Source organism: Epinephelus lanceolatus, chromosome 9 (assembly GCF_041903045.1).
Source record: "Epinephelus lanceolatus isolate andai-2023 chromosome 9, ASM4190304v1, whole genome shotgun sequence".
Taxonomy (NCBI): domain Eukaryota; kingdom Metazoa; phylum Chordata; class Actinopteri; order Perciformes; family Serranidae; genus Epinephelus; species Epinephelus lanceolatus.
Window position 1 is genome coordinate 9,496,321 of NC_135742.1, and position 25,021 is coordinate 9,521,341.

The 25,021-nt window shown below is 44.2% G+C and overlaps 1 protein-coding gene across 2 annotated transcripts in view; it reads right to left on the minus strand.

Moving 5' to 3' along the window:
- znrf3 (zinc and ring finger 3) overlaps positions 1 to 25,021 on the minus strand; it is a 91,467-nt gene that overhangs the window by 37,796 nt on the left and 28,650 nt on the right. For both annotated transcript variants that reach the window (XM_033619696.2, XM_033619695.2), the window contains exon 2: positions 7,100 to 7,222. In XM_033619696.2, coding sequence (XP_033475587.1) covers positions 7,100 to 7,222 — 123 coding nt within the window. The remainder of the gene's footprint in view (positions 1 to 7,099; positions 7,223 to 25,021) is intronic.

A 25,021-nucleotide genomic window follows, 5' to 3' on the forward strand; every position in this document is an offset into this window, starting at 1 on the left:
GCGATGAAATGTTGTCTTTGGCTGGTGTTTAAGGTGGAACTGATCGCGGTTCAGAGACGAGCTGGTCAAGGGCAGCGCCAGGCCACACACAACAAGCACATACCAGGGAGGTTTACATGCTATGCCAGCCAAGAGGCTTGCTTTACACAAGCTGCAGGGCTGTGTGGGAGGATGGGTCGCATTTTTCTGCTTATGTGCGTACAGAAAAAAAAAAAAAAATAAAAAAAAAATAAAAGTTGTACCGAGCGAGACACAAATCCCAGCCACCCACTTACCAAACCAGAAACATTTGCTTTCGTCATCTCCTTGAGAAGCCAAACCCCCAACCTCTCTCTCCCATCCCTCTGTCCTCCAACTCCCACTCCTCTTTCTACCCGCCACCACTCCACAGTTGCCCGGGTTGGGGGCTGATGTCATGAGAGCCCGAGGAGGATGAAAGGGGAAAAGCCGGCATGCTTAAGGCCCCGTGAGGCCACTGGACTGACACCGCGGCACTTGAAAGAAGAGATATCTCCCTGGCACAGTGACAAAAAACCCTGACCAGCCTGGGCCACCAATGGAAGCCAGTGGCATGATTTCATGTTCCAGAGGAGCTGCCAAAAATCGTAGTGTATGTGTGTGAAAGACAGCGTAGAGAAGAAGGGAGGGAGGCCAGTTCTGAGAAAGTCAGACAGCAGGGAGGAAATGACAACCAAAAATATGTTATTGACTGCAATAAATAGCTCAGCTTGAGAAAGGATACATGTGTGCAGAGGTGTAAGCATGATTTACAACATTTACAAGCACCTCAAAAGAAAGCAGAGACTTCATGAGCGGGAACTAAAAAGAAACAACCGCTGGTCTTCTGAGCACCAGGGCACCTTGCAGTGTCATCCTCATATGACACCATAACTCAGACGACTTCAAAGAGTGTCTCAGACACAGTTAGCTACAGTAGGAACCAGTTTGCTTATGGTTTTCCTGCAGCTGGGGGAGGGGCTGCTGCTGTGGCACACAGATGTCAGGGGGTTAACAGCCCAGCAGCTCTCACAGGAACCAGATAGGAAGTGCAGGAAAAAACTGTGTACATATATGTGACACACCAGCACTTTGGTGAGGTTTGCATGAGGACTTCAGAGGCCGGCATGACCGACCTCTTTTCCTCCTCTTCCTCCACTGCTAATATTTGCTTATTTCAGAGCATCTCTCTGGGACAGTTAAGCTGCGTTTCCGCCAGATACTTTCGGTTTGGTACCCTTAGAACCGTACATAACCAGTGAGGACAAGTACCTAAACTGTAGATCCGTTTCGCATTTGCAACGCAGACAGTGTTCTTAAATATATGGTAATAGTTGCGTCACAGCTTTTGCCAGTGGTGTAAGGTAGTTACAGTGGGCCCCAGTGCATGCTATTATGATGGGCCCGATGGTGTATGCTGTCGTACACATATCATCTCGTCACATGATCAGACACTTCAACATACATTTTATCCACCAATCATCACTGCATATCTTTACATCACAAAAAAATATCAAATAATTGAGAAATTATCAATTTAATTTCACAGTTTTTCACAATCACTCATAAGGGCCCATTCTCCACCAAACCCATTGTTAGAGGGCCCACTTTCTCTATGGGCCCCCCAGTTTCAAGGGCCCCAGTGCAACTACACTGCCTGCACTGCCTATATTTAAACCCCTGGCTCTATTTCCTCTTCACAGACAATGCAGAGAGAGTACCGTCTGTACCTTGCTGATCCACAGAACATTGTTATGTGACACTTTCAGCACAAAAAAAGAACAGACTGGAGTGTTTGGAGCAGAGCAGGATTGTGGTGATGCTGGAGCACATAGGCAGAACGCTTTGACACTTTATTTTCTCCTAACGAGGAAATAAATCTTCACAGGTCACATAATCAGACTGAAATCCATATGCATTTTTTAACTTGAAGATACAGTAATCACTAAAGCGTATGTCATGCAAGAGAGCCAATAAAAACAAATGAAAAGTGTCACCAAAACAACCCTTCTGATCTGCTTGGTGGAAAAACGTATTTAGAGCAGTCTGACAGGCTTGAGTCTCTTAATTAAATAGTTTTGCACAAGCTAAAATCACATTGATACAATACTGACAAAAACAGCATTAAAAGAAATTCAAATTTCAAAAGAGAAGAATCTGTACGCAGCAAACATTAAGGCCTGCATTAACAGCTGGATGCTCAGCATAGCTTGTCAATATATCAGCAGTTCTAAAGTTATGGAAAGAGCAACAGGAAGTTGGACAGTGAATCTTCCTACTACGGAAAGTCTACTTCGTGAGACAGTGAGAGCTCATCCCTTCTTTTTTCCTGAAATGCTTCATGTTTAGCTATAAAAGCCATCTGGATGATCATATGCATCAGTCAATTAGGATTGGACAATAAAAGTCAAGCCCCATCCTTTGATTCAGTCTAAATTGAAGGGCCCGTCGCTACATGCTGACCAGCTCCTAAGCACAGCTGGGGGCCTCGTGTTCCCAGACACTTTATATTTAGACACGGATTGGCGTAAACAGCATATTTCTATTCTACAATTCGGTTTTGTGCGTTCACTGTGATTCTGTAATTGAATGGAATCTAAATTGACCAGACAAGACCCCAACACTGTTGGTGGCAAAGTGGCAGCAAAGTGGAGTGGGCTCTTGGGTTCAGTCAGGGGCCAGTCGTGCAGGGCGGGAGGGGGGCGTGGGCTGCCGAGCATGAGGCCAGGCCAGGCGGGGTGAGTGTGTAAGAGTGGGCATAGTATCCGGACCGGGGCTGGGCACGGTGGCCCGGCTGGCTGGGCAGAGTAAGCAGACTGGCAGGGGGTAAACACCGCACTGTCTGGCCTGGCAAAAGCGGCGGTGCCAGCGCAAAGCACCCAGCTGTGTTCGGGCCCCCGGGCAAAGGTCTGTCAAGATGCAACAATGGGCTTTCCCTCCTCTAATTATAGTCCTGGCTGAATAAACACAGAGGAAACATAGTGGTCTAGAGGTTAGGGAGGGCTGGCTAGAGGCCAAAAGGTCAAGGTTCCTGCCATCATCACCACAGCGTCCCTTAGCAAAACATCAAACCCAGAATGTACGAAAATGGCCAGCTCATTAGTTCCGTGCTTTGGCTGGTTCCAATGAGCGGAAGGTGTGGGTTTCTAGTACCCAGTTGTCCTCGTGGCTCAGTTGGCTACGACATGTCAATAGCCTCAATCTCTGCTACATCCACAGTAATATGTTATAATTTTTAAAACACATAACTATTGCTAGCGCCCGCACTACTCTGACACATTCAAACCAATAAAACAGAGACTTCTGAAAATGCTGCTGACCCTTGTCTCATTGCGTTATAGTCTGGAGAGGGGGAAAATAAGACTTTTATTAATGACGACTGCCAAACTTGTTTGTGTCCCGATGGGTCTTACCAGTCATGGAGTGTCAAGCCAAAACATTAACACAACACTGACATATTATGATTTCACATTTCTTGTGTGAGTACTCATTTCCCACCGCCATAGCTTCCTCCAATGATGGATAATGCTCCGGGCCAGTATCGCTCTAATATGTCACCAAATTAGCCTCCCAATTTATGTTTTTCGCTGCATCGATCACCATTTACTCATGTTTTACTTTCATTATAGTTCTGATGTTCTGATGGTTACTGATTGTTACCTAATGGTAAACGGTTATCATCTATGGTAGCCTTGGCCACCAGTGTATGAATGTGTATGAATGGGTGAATGTGACTCGTTGAGTGAAAAGCGCTTTGAGTGGTCGAAAGACTAGACAGGCACTATACTAGTGCAGTCTATTTACCATTCAACAGTCCAAGCGAAGAAATCTCGAGTCTTACTTTTTGTCATAGCTGTTATTGCTCTGTATTATTTCCTGTATCCAAGCAAACAACCTCAGAGTAGACAATCTGCTTCCTGTTTACATTGGCACATGCATGCCCAGTTAATGTAAATGGTCACGTGATATACGTTTTCAGGCATGTTAGTATGGACGGAGATTATTTCTTAAATAGTGAATCTGAATCTAGTGCGAACTTGTGTACCCCGTCCACCCTTCTCTTTTTTGTGACAGTCCCATTAAACAGTAATCAATTGCAGCCTTTCTGACTTCCCAACAAAGGCGTGTGCTCATGTTAAATGTCTGGAGCCAGGCACTTGAGATTAGAAAATCCAGGAAGAGGGAGGTTATTTAAGTGTGGGAGAGGCCTATTTGAATCAATTTTGTTTGAGACCATGTTGTAAGATGAGTGTGTTTGCTGATCCTGTGAGTTTATCTTCTCCATCTCCTTATCAGCACTGCTTCTACCTGGAGCTACGGAGCCTGGGTTTGTTGAAGGTGGCAGTGCTGTTTGGGCTGAGAAAGCGATGTGTAAGTAAGGTAAAGGAGGTTGTTGGGTTGGTGCGGGGAGCAGTGAGACCTGGCATTAGGGGAGTGTCTCTGGGACACCAGAGATCACTGTGTAGCCTCCTGGAGGTGTCGTGGGACCAACTAGACAAAACACTGGTGAAAGGAGGTTCCCACCCGATGACCCCAAAGACATGTTAGTTATCACTGCTCACTGGTCTGTATAGTTAAGCCTTGCCATAATAGCTTATCATAGGGCTTAGAAGGTTATTCACTGAGTGCTGATCCTTTTCTAGAGCACAAACTTCTTGTGTTTATTTGAATTGAATTAGAATCATGTACGTTTATTGGTATGGTTACTTTGAAGAGTGCTTCACCAACTGAGCAATGGATTCAAACATATGACAAAAATGGACTCAGTGTGCAAAAGCTTTCAATATGGAGAGTTATAAAGTAAAAACCTAATCAGCATCAGTGCAGCAGAATCTGTCTTTGATATTCTATGCATTCTTCTTCCTGATGCCTACATTACCCACAATGCAAATCGACCTTTCACAAATATGCAACAGTCCACTGCAAGACCTGTAAACAAACTTTGATGTGTAAAATCAGTGGAGTTCCCCCTTTAAACTTCCACAACCTGCCATTAAAAGTCAAGTCCTTCTTCTCTTACAGACTGACCCCATGTCAGTCCTGCCATTCAAAAAGTATACTGTTCCCATGGCAATTAAAGTAGTGGTAAGTGGTAAACGACAAGTTAAATCTGTTACAGTTCCCTTGGTTTCCTTCTGGAACTGTAAACAGCTCCTCAAACACGGACGCATCACCTCAATGAAGACCATTTCCTCATGAGTGAAGTCGACCGTGACACTGATATATTGTTAGCTACAGTCGCAGAGGAGTTTGAGTGCTGAACATTAGGTCAGTTTTCAGGTCTCAGCATAAGTATGCATCAGCTAGGTAGCAGCAACCATCACCAAGGAAAGTGCACCATTAGCATGTCTATACGGCACAAGGGCTCCTTAAATTATGAATGGCTGCTCTCTTTCGGTCACCGGGCATGCACAGGATAAATGAGACTATAGCCGCCCCCCACCCCTCATCCTCCGGGGAATGTTGGTACATTCCATTAAGACGAACACTTAATTAAAGCATGATAAAATACCACTCGGAGACTCCAGAGGGGTCTGGGAGCACTGGAGGAGGGAGGGGAGGGAGGACGAGGGGGGGGTTGGTGAAAGACAAGGGAGGGATTCAGTTCACGCTCATTCTCTCAGCGATGGGAAGTCAGAAACAAAATAAAACTAAATCATCCTTCCGTGAATTGTCTCTGTGACTACAAGAGATCAAAGATAGACTCTTTGAGGGGTTTAATTAAGTACAAGGGAAATCATTTTCCCTGACTTGACTGTAGCAAACGATGCTGTCTGCACGTTTCTGCTTGTCGCTCATGGAGCCAAAAACCTCACACACAAATATTCAATACACCTGATAGCGTTGTTTTGTATTTTGATCTGTACCCTTAAGACTTTCAGAGATTGTGTTTACAGGCTGCTATTTGTTTACAGGCAAATAGCAATCCAGTTATTATTCTTTCAGTGTATTCATGTGCAAATTGGTTGTAGATAGTTGTAAAAAAAAAAATATATATATATATATAAAACTCTGGGTCTTAAAAACTGATGAGTACTTTTACCCTGAATATGGCCAGACTTCCAATATGCAATGAACAAAGCAGTACATCTTAAATTAATATAGTGAGCAATGCATCACATTAAAGGTCCAGTGTGTAGGATTTAGGGGGATATATATAATCAGGGACTAACTTTGTTACAAAGTTGCATAATTACCTAGAGTTGGTTTGTGTTCTCACGGCAGCATTTACAAGCGAACCAAATCAAATGCCTTGTGCGAGAAAGCTGCTCTTGATTGGTCAGAATTTCCATGTGGGAAAAATCTAGGAAGTAAACGCTGAAGAAGAGTACACTTGCAAGATAAATGTGACACTTTCTAATGTCACAATGGAGGGACAACTACGCAGGTTGATTTTAGCGCTGCTCATCGTGGACTATATTGCTGTCATTGTTCATTTTAGTCAAACCATACAGTTTGAAAACGAGGCGCGGCTCCAACTAGAAAACAATGTTTTGATGCATTGGATGTGCTGAATGTGCATATTAAGGCAGTACAGGAGGAGGTGCACATTAATAATCCTCCCGGACTGTAACATGCTCATGTTTAACCCAAACAATGTGTCATGTGACTGCAGTTGGTTCAGATCCAGGTCGGAACACGTTCTCACCACAACGAACCACACCAGAGTTTGTTTGTAACCAGACTGAGACCACCTCTTCAAGAAGGTCTCAGTTGTTTTGGTGCACACCGGAGTGTGATTGCTGTGTTCACACCTGCCCAAACAAACCGTACTTAGGGGGCAAACAAACTTGAGTTTGATTGAACTGAACCAAACAGGGCAGGTGTTTAATCGGTGTTTAATCACCTGGTCCATTTGTTTTGGAGAGGAGGACACCTCTACTGATAATTCAGCTCCTGGTAAAACTTCCTGAACAATGAACACTGAAGGAATCCTAACCAGGAGTTCATGCTTGGCACATGGGAGAAGTTTCAGCTGGTTGCAATCTGCAATCCTCACTGCTAGATGCCACTAAATTTTACACACTGCTCCTTTCAGGTGTCAAAATGACTCAAGTCCTAACTGCAGTTTGTTTACAACAAAGCTAAGATGGCTCTTTACCTTTCCCAGCACGGTGAGACAACTGGGGTCCAGCTCTGGTTGCTCCAGCTTCACCACTCCGACCCAGCCGTACTCATACAGGTCCTCCTCATCGTTATTATTACATAGTCCCAAAGGATGCATCTGGAAAGGAGAAAGAAGTGAAAGATAAGTATTTATATCATCTTAGTCACACCTCTGATGCAACAAAACTGGCTGCAAGTGTCACATTTATACATAGCATTTTGTGTCTCGAGTTCCTAATGGAGAGAAACAAAAATGTAGCATGCGCAGCGTTTTAAGTGAACATGAAAAGCTGCCCCACACGATGCATAAAGTTAGAGGGGTCCTGGCATCAGCCGGCTTATAGATTTGCTCGCCCTCTTTGAAGGACTGCAAAAATTTATAATCCACTTGTCACCTATTTTCCATAATGAAACATAAGAGCTTAAGAGCATTAGACGTCTCTCAAGTATTCGCTGTGTGCGGCAAAATCATGCAGGATCTAAACATACAGCACAGCGTTCCACCGGACCTCTCAAAGAACAGCAGATAAGCAAAACACGGATTTCTGTGCTTTCACTGATCTGCTGACGTGGCAGATTTTCACAGAATTTCTACTTAAGGAGAGGTACGTTAAGCCTGCCTCCGCTCTTACTGCTGCAAATGATTAATTGTGCTGCCATTTCCATTGTGTTGTAACAAAGTGCGTACAAGCACAATGACTGCATCCATTTTATCCCCTCTTATTAAACTGCTGATGTTTCACACCAGTGCACACGCAGTCTGATTAGTGTCTATCAGACTATCTGGAGTTGTCCTCTCGTTACACTTAAGGCCACTAAATTGGCCCAGTTCTCTATGCCAAAAGGCTCTGCGGAGCAAGCAGCCTAGACCAAGTCTGTAGAGAAGATTAAAGCTCAGGGATGGCAGGCATCACAAACACTGACTCACTCACTGGGCCCAAAAAGGAAAGAGGTGGTAGCCTCTTTAATTGCAAAGTAACAGAAGCATTTATCTCAAAGCACTTCCTTAAGGTTACTTGAGTTGTCCTGACTTTGGGAACATGGTGAAGAAGGTTGAGAGCAGCTTAGTGCCGAATAGGCTCACACAGAATGAGACTATAAAACAAATCTGTATTCCACTCTTTGACATCAAGAAGCTGCTAGAGAGCATTATCTAATCATCCATCTTGCATATGCCCTAGTATGAACTCCCGAGAGGCGTCTGTATCATGAGGGAAGTCAACAGATAACGCTGACAATCACAGCAGGCCATCGCCTGGACAGAACAGTGCAATAAAAGACGAACACAAACCAAAAACAAAATGAAAGCAGAAAGTAAAGAACAGCAACTCATTCACTGGAATGAACTAATGATCTGGTCAAACAAGGTTGGATTAAAACTGTAACCAAGTGGAGTCCCAAAATCCTGGAAGCATTCCCCAGCCTGGCAACAGTGCAAAGCTCCTGTATTAGCATTAGAACTGGGCCAAACTGACCTGCAGGCTACTTATCCTATTAACCCAATGACCACAGCACCCCAATCAGCCAGCACTGTGGCGCCGAGCCCTCGGACACTCTGGCCCCCTGGGCCACTGCTGATGACCTGAGATACCCTTCTCCCTCTGCTGACCCCTGACCTTTGAACCCCACTTCATCACATTGGGAGCAGGTTAGTCGTGCAGCAGGCCAATTGAAGAGATGTTCAGAGGGCGCCTCGTCATTTCAGTGCCACAAGGCGGAGGGGTCAAGCCCCTGACCTGAAGGGTTTTGGGGAAAGACTTAGCTCAGAGTGAGGGGGTCAAATGCAAATCAGGTGGACTATGGAGGAGTCATAGGGAAGGAATGTGGACAACGTGTGCCGCTATAGAGCTCCACGGTGGAGCATCTTTTCTTTGGCCTCAGGGAGGAAATATGGTGAAGATAGTTGGCATCAGTTTTAACATCACAGTGACAGGCACAAACAGTAGACGCTCATGAGTAGTTCTTTTAACTATACTGTTCAGGGGGCCACATTTTAAGAAAGCTAAGGGCCTTGGGTGAGACATTCCCCTGAGCTATTATTCAGTAACGTTCAGTATTTACATTTTCCAATTATTTATTTCACTACATTGCAATTTACATTTTTACAGAGTGTACTTACAACCTCTCTTGTCCTCTCTTTGTAAACTGCCTGCAATTCAGTTCAAGTTTCAATTAATTTTTGTCACATGACTGTCGGTCTCAGCCAAGTCATTCATGATTTCTAAGTTGCGCTGAGGAACAGAGAATTTAATGTTTTTTAGAGCATCTGGTTAGCGCAAACGGTTTATTTTATTTTATTCTTTTGTGTAAAATAAAGTGATTTAATTTTGATATTTTTTCCTGTCGGAGGCATTTTCCACACATGATGCATTTATGTATTTGAAAATCCAATGATATATTCTTTTTCTAAGGTTTCTGTCTATAATAAGAAAGAAAACGTGCCTTTCAAACCTGCTGGCTGGTTGCGGGGCTCAAAGGAAATTAGGCCATGTGCACAGGAGTGCTCTGCTGATTTGAAGAAATGATTGTGGCAAAATGTCCATTATTTACATGCTTTTTTCCTTCTTTAGATTCTAAATTTGGGCCAGAGTAAGCCCTCGGGCCACCAGTCAAGTAAACCTGTTTTAAGGTATCTAAGTTGGAAGAATAATTAAGAATATTTAAGACCAAAGTACACTGCTTCTTAGATTCTCAATTGCACTTTTAAAGAAAAGAATGCTCATCCTTGAATCCTCCTCCTCCTCCGGCCTCCCATTCGCACAAAAATGACAAACATAAAAGATTATGCTCCATTTTTCAATCACAGCCGTTGTCCTTCGAAACAAAATGGATCAACAGAGTGATGAAAACCAAGAAGAGGGCATCATGAAGCAAGGCTACTCTGACTCAGAACACCTTTCCACAAACCAACAGGATGCAGTCACTTTGTTCGCCTGCATTTCAGATTCACTGTGCAATTTCTCAAAGCTGCTTCTTGTCGAGCAGAGAGCCGCCGTGCTCTGGATGACTGTTTGGAAGACAGATATTAGCCTTGGGCTGGCAGGAGCAGCGAGGCAGCACAGGTATACATTACATACACATTTGGTATGATAATGTCAGAGCCTGCCCTCCCTCTCAGCCTTTGGCGGACGCCAAAATTGAAGAGAAAGACAAAGATCAAAGAGCATAACCGAATCAGGTTTCCAGTCAACCTGCATATCCTGTCCTGATCCTCCCACAAACTGAAACAATTCTCTGACGCATGCTGCACATCCCTGTCAACTGAGGTAACATTTGGAATTTAATGTGAGATACCCTATGAGCATGCTGTTAGGGAGGAAGCAGAGTGGCAGTGTAGGAGGGGATCTAAAGAGAGGATCTGTGTCTGAGTCAACCCAGAGGAGGACCAGGAAGTGGAGCGCTGCTTGCTGTGTGATTATGACCTCTCTGTCCTGCTTGTCTAACAGCCTGGATGGCAGCAGGGAGCCCCGCCTGCGCCCCTGGGTCCCTGAACACTGGGCCATTGTGCGGGGGCTCCTGCACTCCAAATGGGGCAGTGTTGTTGTTGTGGACCATGTTGTTATTTTAGAGGCTGGACATTGCACCATTATCTCCACCACAGGGATTTTTCTTTTTTGTCAGATGTTGACGTAGGCGTTTGATGGATGTGGGGATGGGGAGCAAAAGCAAAAGGAGCTTCGGGGTTTGGATGAGAGACGGTGATGTGGTGAAGTGGGTCACAGCTACAAGCCGTACGCACAAAAGGGTAACGAGCACATATGCAAACGTGCCTCCACACACACACACACACACACACACACACGAAATGACAGACACTGTCCCCTCTTGTGTTCCAACTGCTAGCTTTCCCTGCTAGGCCCCAAATCACACAAGCTCAGCCCACTGGAAACACCCCGTTGCTCCACTTTGCTCCACTCCTCTATACCCAGGGTTCTGGGTGAAGGGCATCCGGCGCCCCTGAAGTGCCACAAGGGGGCGGCTCTTGTTCTGCCCTGCCTGTCCTGCCCCTGGGGGAGGCAGCCTTTCACATGAATATCCCGTTACAGAGGCCACACTCTCAATGAAATCCTGGCGGGGATTTGAACTCCACATGTCACTTAAGATGGCCACACCCCCTGCCAACCCCCACCCCTTTCTGCAAAACCACCTGTAGAGAGTTCTTGCTCATATTGGATGCTTTTTAATGTGATACCATCTTCTCAGTGCTGTGATATTCATTATAATGTGAAGATTGATGATCTTTTGTTATCAGTGACTTCTTCTGTTTCACTGTAAGTTGAATTTGTAACTAACTTCTTGTGTTGAGTGTTGATTAGCAGGTTTACATTACAAATGTCCTGATGTTTTTCCCCTGTCCTGCGCTGATTCTGATACCTGAACTTGTGTATCAACTGAAGCAGTGTAGTGATCCATGAAGAAGCAAAATCACACATTTCGTGCCGGCCATCCAGAACAATGAATTTGCAACTTATCCGTTATCATTTTTGCTTTTGGGCTGTCTTTGTGGAGTTTTTTCATTGTTGGAATGCCATTTCCAACATTTGCTGCTACAGGTCATCCTGTTTTTTCTCATTTGCTTTGGTCAACTTGTTACGCTCTATTATGTGATGCATTTTTAAATGCTTTATAAAGGCTCTGACAGACCGAGCTGACAGTAGGACACTGTCAGACTGTCAGTGAGTGAGTGTTGCCCTCGTTTTTTCAATGCGTCCTGCACCATTGGCAATTGTTGGTCCCTGTCGGCTGTTTTTTTGTTTTTGGCTGATTCAGCATGTTGAATCAGCGTCCAAGATGGTGGAGCTCATCGTTGAATGAAATTACTCTAACTGGCAGTATTTGTTTTTAGCCATCGAGCTCTTTGGCATAAATGGTTCAGAACTGTTTGTTGAAAAAACTGCCAAATTGCTGAAATTTTATTGCCAGCTAACCTTCAATTATTTACCAGAAATCAATTCTTCGTCTTCGCTGCTCTAAAACAGTAGTTGCCAGTGGCTGCACAGCACAACTTGCTGCGTAGCATACTGTTCTAGAGCAGCGAAGAACAACTGTTCCAGGAAAACTGTCATTATATGTGTGGTGAAACTACTTTAAAGTTTATAAATAAGTTAAGTGATATCGGATCAGTGCAAAGACTTGAACTCACCGATACCTGATCAAGCTTTTTCAGCAGTATCTGAGGCATTTCTGAATACTAGTATTGTAACAACTATAGTTTCCATTAGGGATGCACCCAATTATTGACCGCACAACAGTACTGGCCAATATTCACCTTGTCCACTGCCATCGGCCTATTGGCCCATAAAATGACATTCGCTGATGGTAGTGTCCCATGTAATTCAAAGCAAGGCTTACAACTAACGCCGTCCTGACGTCCTGGAGACAACACACCTCCGAGACTAAAGGATGTAGTAAACTCACTATTGATGCGTCAGGGGATGCACTGTACTTTTCCCTGATAATGCTACATTGTGAACAACTCTGTGTTGACATCAGCAGGAGGAGAGCTAGTTAGCATTAGCTGTGGGCAGTTAAATGAAGTTTTTGGTGAGAAACCTTAACCAGTACAGCTGGTTGAATGAGAAATTTGTTGGTGTGTGATACATTATATATAGTAAAAAGGCTTTGAGAGCAGTTAATAAATGGTTTTTCATAAATGTGTGCGAGTATCAACCCAGAATTTAACAATATGGTGCATCTCTAGTTTCTATTGCACTAATATTTTGTTATTTAGACACTTGACAGGAGGAGACTTTAAAGTTTTCTAAACCAAAAACTTTCCTTGCTAAATAAAACACTGAAATTAAGTTTGGGTTGAGCTGAGAGAAAAACCATAAATCACAAAGCTTTCTTTCAACTCCATCCCTCCCGTTCCTTTGTGCTTGTCTCCTCCATGAACAAGTGACCTGATAACAGTTGGTAATGGGATCAAAACAGGGCCCTACTTCTAAAAACTCCCACCACCCCCCGACTCCCCCACCCCCTCCCCTCCAGGTCTCAAAGAAAATCAAAATGCAAGTCACACTATCCAACGCCATTCTTCTCCGTCTGTCTGTGACACAATTCGCCGAGCCTTTGATCATACAACAACCACTTCTTCTGCTCTCCCCTTGCCGCGCCCCCTTTTCCTCTCCCTGCCTCTAAATTATTGGTGGCCCTGGTTACAGACCCCCATTACCCCCCCTCGTCCCTCCCACACCTCCAAAACAGTCACCCTCCCCTGCCCTCACCATGCTATATCGCCCTTGCATGAAAGAGCTCGTCTTTTTAATCGGCACAGCTGTGCATGTGCGCTTTACAAATTCTATCCTCACTTGCACTTCCACCTCTTCAACATGAAAAGTAATGGTCGACATAAAAAAGTAATCATCACCAAGTTTGTTTTGGCGTTTTTACTTAACTTTTTAAAAATTCTCCGGAACGCCTTTGAAATCTTTACAACTTCTCCAAACGTCTGTATTTGCACATGAAACATCCCCAGGGCTAAAAAGAAAAAGCTTTCTTTGTGACAAAGCAGAAATTTCAAACAGATTCTGCTCCTCTCTTACTTTTAACACCACAGGGCAGGAAAGCCTTGTGAACTTGAGGAAAACTGATGCTCATAGGGTATAAAATCTTGCTGAAACATGGTGCTTAATGTGCTGTGCATTACAACAAGGCATCCTTACTACAACACACCAGGAGCTCAGAACATCAAAGGCAAGTAGGCAGATTGGAGAGGAGAATGATCTCTGAGCCAAAGCGATCCATACAGGATGCAAATACAGACCCCTGCACATACGTCCTTGAAACATCAACTCTATAAAGAAATCATAGGCGCAAATATTTAACGCAGAACTGAGTCCCGACACGTCTTCCGATGGCATTTAGGTCACACGGAGGATGAGTTTCTGTCGTAACAATCAAAGCTACCTTGTTGTCTGAAGCGTGTGCCAGCCAGAGACAGTTTTTACAAGATGTTCTTTGTGAAGCTGGCTAAATGATTAACCGGACAGATCTGTTGTTCATAGGTTCTTTTTTTCTTTTATGAATGTTGGAAGAAGAGCTGGCACCAATTTCACATGCACACAAAATCTAGAAGAGGAAAAACCCGGGCATGCCGCCAGTCCTCGCACCCACCTGCTTCCCCAGCGTCGCGCATGTGTTTACGTATCTCACTGTTTGAGCACAGGCGTGTGTGGAGGTTAGTGCGTAGCCTGAAACACATCATGGGTGACCGAGGGGTAACTCTCCCTTCACTACTGACCGTATGCTCACCGTGAACTCATTCACCCCAGTGAAGAAGCATCCCGCCCACCTCCCAGGGCCTTTAATGCAGCCGACCCCTCCGACCTCCTCCATCTCCCCTCCCTGCCGCTGCCGCTGCCGCCTCCACCTCCACCAACACTTTCCCCTCCCCAGCACTGGGCTCCTTCTCTATGGGGGGAGTATTGTCAACTTCCTGGAAAAGCACACCAGTCATGCCAACGGAGGTGGCGGGCGGTTGTGTTGAGGGCTGTGGGGATGGGGATGGCTGGGTGGGTATGTCTGATCACAGGCCACAGACCACGTCTCCCCTGGGACCTGTGGTGTCTTTCAGAGCCTTGTAACACACACATCACTCAGAGCTGTTTTGGAAGAAGAAGAAAGAGAGACCGCCTCTTCAGACCAGGACAAGACATAGGAGAGGTATCCAACAGGAAGTTCAGGGCTAGACATTAACAAACACACCAGACACCCACAGCTTCACAGACTTCAACAGAGTCTCATGGAACATCTGCGGACATTCACACCATCTGGCAGGGTACATATACACATGTCAAAAAGCTTCATCAGCATGTTGGTGTATACGAACACAAACAGTCATCAGCCTATTGTGAGTGTTTGCAACTTCATCCATTACCTTTCAATCAACACTAGCTCACTCCCAGAGATAATGTGGCTCAAAACACGACTGTAGCTGCCATAAGCATGGTCAAAGTAATAATCTGACATGATAATATAGGTGAAGGAACAATCTGTAACCGTTTGTCATTGCTTGAAATCACACAATAGTAGTTAAACTTGAACGTGCTGATTGATTCTTGCACTTGTATCGGCTACAACCAATGGTTTAATTTAAGATCTTTCAATCCCTTAAAGACGTTTCACACCAAGCAATTTGGTTTCTCAACACCCAATATTGTACGACAAACACCACGACAACTGCCTCAACAACCAAATAAAGGACGACATATGGCTTGAGATCACCCAGCAACTCAAATATGACAAAGATGATAATGTAGCTGATATGCACTTGCTAACATACAGTACAGGCCAAAAGTTTGGACACACCTTCTCATTCAATGCATTTTCTTTATTTTCATGACTATTTACATTGTAGATTCTCACTGAAGGCATCAAAACTATGAATGAACACATGTGGAGTTATGTACTTAACAAAAAAAGGTGAAATAACTGAAAACATGTTTTATATTCTAGTTTCTTCAAAATAGCCACCCTTTGCTCTGATTACTGCTTTGCACACTCTTGGCATTCTCTCCATGAGCTTCAAGAGGTAGTCACCTGAAATGGTTTTCCAACAGTCTTGAAGGAGTTCCCAGAGGTGTTTAGCACTTGTTGGCCCCTTTGCCTTCACTCTGCGGTCCAGCTCACCCCAAACCATCTCGATTGGGTTCAGGTCCGGTGACTGTGGAGGCCAGGTCATCTGCCGCAGCACTCATCACTCTCCTTCTTGGTCAAATAGCCCTTACACAGCCTGGAGGTGTGTTTGGGGTCATTGTCCTGTTGAAAAATAAATGATCGTCCAACTAAACGCAAACCGGATGGGATGGCATGTCGCTGCAGGATGCTGTGGTAGCCATGCTGGTTCAGTGTGCCTTCAATTTTGAATAAATCCCCAACAGTGTCACCAGCAAAACACCCCCACACCATCACACCTCCTCCTCCATGCTTCACAGTGGGAACCAGGCATGTGGAATCCATCCGTTCACCTTTTCTGCGTCTCATAAAGACACGGCGGTTGGAACCAAAGATCTCAAATTTGGACTCATCAGACCAAAGCACAGATTTCCACTGGTCTAATGTCCATTCCTTGTGTTTCTTGGCCCAAACAAATCTCTTCTGCTTGTTGCCTCTCCTTAGCAGTGGTTTCCTAGCAGCTATTTGACCATGAAGGCCTGATTCGCGCAGTCTCCTCTTAACAGTTGTTCTAGAGATGGGTCTGCTGCTAGAACTCTGTGTGGCATTCATCTGGTCTCTGATCTGAGCTGCTGTTAACTTGCGATTTCTGAGGCTGGTGACTCGGATGAACTTATCCTCAGAAGCAGAGGTGCCTCTTGGTCTTCCTTTCCTGGGTCGGTCCTCATGTGTGCCAGTTTCGTTGTAGCGCTTGATGGTTTTTGCGACTCCACTTGGGGACACATTTAAAGTTTTTGCAATTTTCCGGACTGACTGACCTTCATTTCTTAAAGTAATGATGGCCACTGGTTTTTCTTTAGTTAGCTGATTGGTTCTTGCCATAATATGAATTTTAACAGTTGTCCAATAGGGCTGTCGGCTGTGTATTAACCTGACTTCTGCACAACACAACTGATGGTCCCAACCCCATTGATAAAGCAAGAAATTCCACTAATTAACCCTGATAAGGCACACCTGTGAAGTGGAAACCATTTCAGTTGACTACCTCTTGAAGCTCATTGAGAGAATGCCAAGAGTGTGCAAAGCAGTAATCAGAGCAAAGGGTGGCTATTTTGAAGAAACTAGAATATAAAACATGTTTTCAGTTATTTCACCTTTTTTTGTTAAGTACATAACTCCACATGTGTTCATTCATAGTTTTGATGCCTTCAGTGAGAATCTACAATGTAAATAGTCATGAAAATAAAGAAAACGCATTGAATGAGAAGGTGTGTTCAAACTTTTGGCCTGTACTGTATGTTGGTCACACAACGGGGCTAGCCCAGGCCCCCAGGAAGTGTGTCGGGTTTCTAAACCAATTCTTGTAGTGGCCAAACGGTGGAATTACAACTTCCTAGTCCATCACATGAGGACATTGGGCCCAATAAGACTTTTTCCACATAGCCTTACATTGTGAAAATGACGTCTTTAGATCAGTGGATAAATTTTTTGAGCGCCACAGCCTCCACGAAAAGACTCGTTTCACTATCAGAATTTGATCCATTTGGTCTGATGACATTCAGAACATGTAGAAAAGCCACACAGTTAAATCATTTTATCCTAAATCAAGTTAGCAGAACGCTAAACCGAAAGTAGCTCGCTCCGCCAATTGAAGTCTCCATTGCGCCCACCTGTCAATAATCTGGGTAATTTCATACATGGCGCTTCATGCACCCCTGAGGAACTTTCATAGGAATGAACTGAGGCCTACCTCCAACACTGTATCCAGGTCTCTTTATACATCTGTGGGCTCGCTACAACAGCATCAAATGTGAGGTCCAGATAGTTTATGTATTGTTGGCCCCTTAGACAGATTTTTATTGTGTGGAGTGAACACAGGCACACAACATAACCCTCTCCAGACAAAGAATGTCTAAGGGGCCAATGTTAACTACACAATACATAAATTAATCTTGGACAAGGCAACGCAGATGATGCGCACCAGATGTAGTATGCATAGTTGTTGCGCATAAAATTTGCATGCAGACTTTCCATATCCTACGACCACATTTCTGCAGTTACATAAATCTTTTCAGTCTTCAATTTAAAGCAATAAAAACAAAATAAAAGACAGAAAAAACCTCTGTCCAAGAACAAAAGTTGGTGACATATTTGCTTATTAAGATATTGAAACAATCATAAATTGTTGATATATTTCCTGTTGATCATTTACTTGTTTCAGTCATTCCAGAGCTACATTTCTTAGATATGGCTGGTCGGTCTTTCCAGGACAACAATCTAGCAACGTCCAAAATCTCTTCAGCACATATCATTAGCATCAAAAATTTGACCTAAAAAACATAAAAACACTAGCCTAATGAGCCTAAACGACCACCTGCAACATCTACAAAGCATTTTTCACAAACTGGCACACAAGATGGATGCTCCATTATGTAACATCCAGCAAACAAGCACAAAGCTGTTGGCCAAAACACACAAACAAATGTCAACACCATGTTAGCACCAGATCCTCCACCAAGAGCCACCCTGCAGCAACCCGCCCTGACAACAAACTGTCAGGACACAGTCAGCTTCACCCCCTCTGTGCTCTGCAGGCCAGACATGGGAGCATGCTTTAACCAATTACAAACCTGCAGGCACTTAACCGCCAACCCTCTTCTGTATTCTGGGTAATAAGGACACTAGTGACCTCTCACCACCAGCACACGCACCACAGACCTCCAGTAAACATACGGAGGGTGGAAGAGATGAGGTGATGGGTGCTTATATGAGTTGCAGATCTTGTGGGTGAAAGTGGCAACCTGATTTAAAGTATGTGAGAAAAGTACTTTCACACAGACGCAGCCACATCTCATCTACAAACACAGTAAACTGCTCCCAATAAAAATATGGCTGCACACAGAAACAGGTCAGATTTACAGACACACTACATGAGGTCGAATTTACATTCATAACTGCACATTTCTTATTATGATACAAGTGATACATGTGGTAACTGATTGACAGCCATAAGTCAAAGGTCACATTTCTCCATCTGTTCATGTGGAATGCCTCCTCTAGCTTTCATCCCTCCACATCTCCTCTGTTTCACTATCACACCTTCCCTACCAGCCAATGGACAAACAGTCTGAACCCTGAGGAGCTCAGACATCATGTTAGAAGGACAGAGGAAGGAAATCAACGCCTAACACTGAGCCTTAATCCAAAAGATGACCCCAAAAAACCCTCAGTGAAGCAGGCGAGGACAGCAAGTCTCCGTCTCTCCTTCTAGCAAGTCATTTTAGTTCAGGTGCTGTGAGGTTAAGCCTCTGCGGCAGATAAGGATGTGCGTGTTTTACAGACACACAGACCTCGCCCGGAGGATTTACAGCCAGTGTCCTTGGCTGCAGACAGGTTAGGGTTACCGCCAGTCTTCAAAGATGTGACGAATCCGGTCTGGCTTTTCTTTTTTCTTTATGTACGTTTCCTGACAGAAATCATATCGAGTTAAAAGGGGCCTCAGGCAAAACTACTATCAAAATATTGATCTTGAACTTACATGAAACTTGAGATTTGTGAATCCTATTACACTGCTGTCGGCTCTGAATCACCGCCTGGTTATCTCTATTTCAGAGAAGCAGTTTTGTCATTACAGGTATGTCAGTTATCGTGTCAAAATAAGATCCTAGATGTTAAATAATCTACCTGATTTGCAGAGTTTAACTATTTTAGAGGAAATAAATGTGGAAAATGTGAAATATTTCTCATTTCTATAGAGAAATTTACACATCAAGACTCTTACTTTGAAAATGTATCCGCTCAGAGGACCTGCTTCACTGCTCTCTAAGTTGCTCTATTGATTTTTATGCACTGACAAACTGTCAATCAAGTTATCGGGTTGTTTGTTTTCTAGCCTATAAATAACACGTCTGCTGGGCTTCCAGAGAGGCTGATTTATATACTTCATATCACAATATATCGAGCAATCTGTAAACACAACTCTGCATGTTGTGGCTGTTTTCTCATCCTCGTACAGAGGTTCAATGTCAGACTGCACAGGGGTGAAACAAGCACAAGAAAGGAGCATGAGTTTTGAATTGCAGCCTTCTATGTATAGCATGCATGCAGACTCACACACTTAAATGCATGCACTAACATACTACACACACACACACCTCCCCTCTCACTCTCCCAGTCACTCTTTGCCCCTCTCGGTCGCTCTCTGCCCCTCTTTCCCAGCACTAGAAATAACTTCAAAGAGGGCTGGTAGCCTTGAGGAGCAGGATCCAGTTACAGCGGAGCAGCTGGGAGGGCCCTACAGGTGGGGCCGACACTCCACCTCCTGTAACATTATCGCTGTAAAGGGATCCCTCTGCTTCTCCTCTCAAATAATGAAGACTTCCTCCCTTTTGTCTTCTCCGCTGGGACTAGAGGAACAATTAGCCGAGCTAGCCCGGCGTCCATCTTTTCTTTTGGCAGTCAAAACCAAGGTAAAGGAAAAGTGTGATAAAAAAACAAAACATGGAACATCAGTGACATTTTTGCGATGTGAGGAATGTAACATCACTCTACACTTCTGGCGAATGAACTAATTAAGTGTGTTTGAAGACAGAAGCTTCTCCTCTGGGTAGGAAAACTTTTCCTAAAGTCAAGGGCGTGCCCTGAGCAAGCTTTGTGATGCGCGCCTCAGTGCAGTCATCATCTGTCTCTTTGCCCCCCCCCAACTACTCGCTGTCCCCTCCTTAACCTTCCCTGAAAATCACCTCCACGCATCTTCATAGCAACGGGCAAAGCAAACAAGTGTCATGGTTTCAGTGTGAGCAGGGGACGCTGGCAGAGGACACCTAATATCATGTAAATGTCCTGATATGTAGCACAAGGCTCCGGGGTTGACAGCTTTAACACTGAGCAGGACGCCCAGCTTGTGACTCTATTAACTCTCTGAGAGTGCATCCCGAAACCGTCAATGGCGTGTGTGTATGTGTGTGTACGCACACTCAAAAGTCTCCCTGGTGTCACTTTCAGCTCTTCAGTCTTTAAAACCCAGAGTGACACGAACAAAGGACGGGCCGACAAAGTTCAGGGGTCAACATTGGGCTGGATGCCACCATTTTGGAAAGAGAAGAAGGGGAGTGGAAACAACTGCCCCCCCTCTTCCTTCTCTGAAGAGATCACAGCATCTATGCGCAAAGATAAAGTAACAACAGCGAGCAAACATATTGTCTCCGTGTGCAAGAGGCTGCTGTCCTTATGAGGACAATTACAAAAGTAGGTGAACACGCGCATAAATTATTTGTCAGCATCAAGGTGCCACAATGAATTCATTAGCATGACTAACAATGTAACAAGCAAAGGGAAATGGGGCTCATTAATACACAATTCTATACAGCAGCACACAACCACAGAGTTGCGAGTACACATGTTTTCTTCTTCCCCAACACACAAGATTTCATTTACAAAAAGACAACTTCACTTTCTACGAAAAAACCCAGAATTACCATCTCACGGCTGTATGCCTCCGCACACCAGTCAAGCAAACATCGATGCTTCACACACATTTCCCCCCCGGAAGCACAGAAGGTCTCTCCAGTCAGCATAGTTTCAATGTGGCCACCCGGAATTAGAGTCACACTAGAGTAATGACCAAAAAATTGCTTTTGCAGAACACTGTATCACAGTGAAGTTGACCTTTGACCTTTTAGATATAAAATTTCATCACTTCATCATTATATCCTATTAGACATTTGTGTGACATAATTACATATGAATTATTGACTTATGGCCAAAAACATAGTGAGGTCACAGTGACCTTGATCTTTGAACTTCAACTACCAAATTTGTATCACTTTGTTCTTGAGTCCAAGTGGACGTTTGTGCCAAATTTAAGGTATCTCCCTCGAGGCGTTCTTGAGATATTGTGTTCATGCGAATGACACAGACGCAAGGTCTCAGTGACCTTGACCTTTGACCACCAAAATCTAATTGGCTATCTCAGCTAAATCGGCTAAATCTACTAATTCCAAGCAAATGTTGGAGCTAAATTTGAAGTAATTCCCTCAAGGTTTTTTTCGAAATATTGTGTTCAAGAGAATGAGATAGATGCAAAGTCACAGTGACCTTTGGCCACCAAAATCTAATCAGGTCATTGTTAGGTCCATTAGTGCCAAACGTAAGGAAACTCCCTCAAGGCATTCTTGAGCAATTGCATTCATGAGAATGACACAGACGTAGGGTTACGGTGACCTTGACCTTTGACCACCAAAATCTAATAAGTTAAATGTTGATTCCAAATGAAGATCTGAGCTAAATTTGAAGAAATTCCTTCAAGGTTTCTGTGAAATATCGCATTCATGAGAGTACGATGGATGCAAGTTCACAGTGACCTTTGACCATCAAAATCCAAATCATATCATCGTTGAGTCCAAGGGGACGTTTGTGCCCAATCTGAGGGAAAATTCCTCAAGGCATTTCTGAGATATCCAGTTCATAGAATAGGATGATCGGCCAACCCGAAAACATGCCTCCGGCCATGCCTATTGCCGGCGCAGAGGCATTAAAAAGAAAAACAACAATCATGAGGTATCACAAACAACAAACACAGACACACACACAAAAAAAGACAAACTAGAGACAAGACAGGTTACCAGAGCCCGAGGTAATGTCTTCAAAATGCTTGTCTAATCTTAAAAAAATGACTATTCAAACACATAAAACAGAGAAAAAAAACATCTTCACATCTGAAAATGAAAAATGTTTCTTATTTCTTGCTTGAGAAATGACTTGAAATGATGAATCACTTTGTTGTTCTTTCTAACCAATCAATTCAATGACTCATTTCAGCATAACACAATTCATCACAACGATTTTCTACCATCACTCAATACCACATTCAGTCTTTGTGCTGCTAGACTACGTCCACCTCCAGCACTGCTCCAAATATCAGTGGCATCCCCCTGTCCCAGCCCGCCCCGCTCCTCTTCAACCCTCACCATAAAACAAAAGTCACTACTTAATGAGCTATGATTAATGCCACTGCAGGATGGCCGGTGAGCCCAGGGAGGAAGGAGGGAGGCTGGAGGGTGCACATACCTGGCGCAGTCAGCCCCGCTCTGTATGTGTGCGTGTGTTAGAGGGCTGAGGGGTTGAGGTTGCTAAAAGTGGACTGAGGGGAGGATTGCAGTCATCAACACCTAGGCTCTGAGTGGCCTTTGATGTTGCGCGGCGTCTTTGATGGCCCTGGCCATGGAGGAATGCTGCTCACCCTCCCCTCCCTGCCCGAAAAGCCCCCGGAGTTGTGGAATGCGGCGCAAGCTGCTGCTGCTCGGCCCGCTGGAATGGGATTAGAGCATAGGCTCATACTGCCCACCTTCCCCTCCCTCGTCTCGCTCCCACCCTGCCCTCTGGAGTGGACAACATGGCGGCAACCTTGTCAAGACCCCAAAGTTTGGGGCACTGGAAAGAAGAGGATTCCCAAGTGTTTTTGTGGTCTCAGCCATGAAGCAGAAGAGCTCAAACTGCTGCAGGTTTTCAGCTGGACACTACAGCAGCTTCATTCCCAAAAACATCATGTATCATACAAACACATGAAAGTTTTCTTTACTAAGAGCTTTAGGGCTACAAATAATGGCTATTGTCATTATCGATCAATCAGCAGATCATTTTCTTGACTAATCAGTAAACCATATTGTCTATAACATCAGAAAATCATGAAAAATGCCAATCCCAATTTCCTGCAATGACTTCATTTGTCTCATTTGGTCCAACTAGCTGACTAAAGCCCAAAGATGCTTGATTTACGGTCACATTAGACAAAAAAAGCTAAACGTTTTCACTAATGAGAAGCTAAAAAAAGGACAAATTGACAATTATTAAACAGACAAATCGGTGGATCAACTAATCAATCATTTGTTTCAGCCAAGCAGCAACCCCCAGGGCTAAAAAATGAAGCCAACGCAGAAGTGCCAAAAAGTGCAGTACCTCTTATGTCCACTTGAGGCTGGCTCCAAAAGTGGGTCCGTCTCCAAAGACCCCCATGTTAAAATGCCCAACTTTACAGCAGAAATAAACATGTTTACAGCATCCTGTACATCCATGACAACTACACTGAGGGTGAATTTTTATTTAACTCACCTGTTAGTATTTTATTAACACTTAAGCTTGTGCATAATTCAAAGCGTGGTCACTGTGAGTGTCAGGCTATCTGCAAGGCGTCACTACAGTCTGAGTCTGATCCACCCCTCGTTCCTCCACAACTTCACCCTCATTCAAATCACATATGGCTCCAAAATTCAAAGATGGCGATGGCCAAAATGGACATTTTTCCAATGCATAGAAATCTTGATACAGCAAAATAAATGAAAAAAAAAAAAATAAAAATCACAATTATTATTTAAATTTGATGTTTCATGTGGTAAAAAGGTCCTTTGCTCAGTATGATAAATTTGGATAAAAGTGGTTACATCCTCACAATATGATTTCACTACAAGTCAGTCAGTGGATGATGTTACAGCTCTTTCTTCAACTCAGTGACTTTTCACCTGGAACAAGAAAAGGATTTTGCTGCAGCCAGTCTCCATGTGAAATTTTAGTATTTGGATTTACAGTATGTGGGAGCGGCGGCCGAGGTGGCCTGTGGAGATCAAACATGTTCAAGGCGAGCAGCTGGCATGAAATCAAAAGCTGCACCACCTAAACCCTGATGCTTTGAGATATTAGATTAAGGGAATGGCAAACACTTCAGATGACCAAAGTCACTTGCCAAATTTGCACAGCGGCCCTGGCATATCAAAGTGGAGCGCCGCAGTACGGAATCAGAGTGACTGTGGACTCTCACACAGATATATATATATATATATATTCTGTATGTGTGTTTGTGTGTGTGTGTGTGAGAGTTACAGCGGGAGATGAGTGTTGTAATCCCAGCGCTCCTCAGTGGAGAGACAGACAGGGCTATCTGTAAAGGTCAGGTTCATATTGTCCTCACACACACTTAACTTAGTGAATGACCTTCCACACAACAACTGCACAAACAAGCCGTTTTGGCCGTGCGTGCCGGTGTCTGTCAGGGCACGGATAGACCAGGCAAGGCTGACCAGAACGCTGGCTTGCGCTGCACACAGTGTGTTTGCTGAGGATTGTAGAAGGAATGTGAACAGGACTTACAGTATGTGCACATGTTCACACATTTAAATGAATGAGCGCACAGGCGGAGGGTTTCGTCCAGTCAGAGCAACTCCCCCTCCCTCCTTACCTCCACTTTCCCTTGGCCACAGGGTTTAGGGAGGGAAGGAGGGAGGCGAGGTGGAGAGGCAGCCAGCATTAG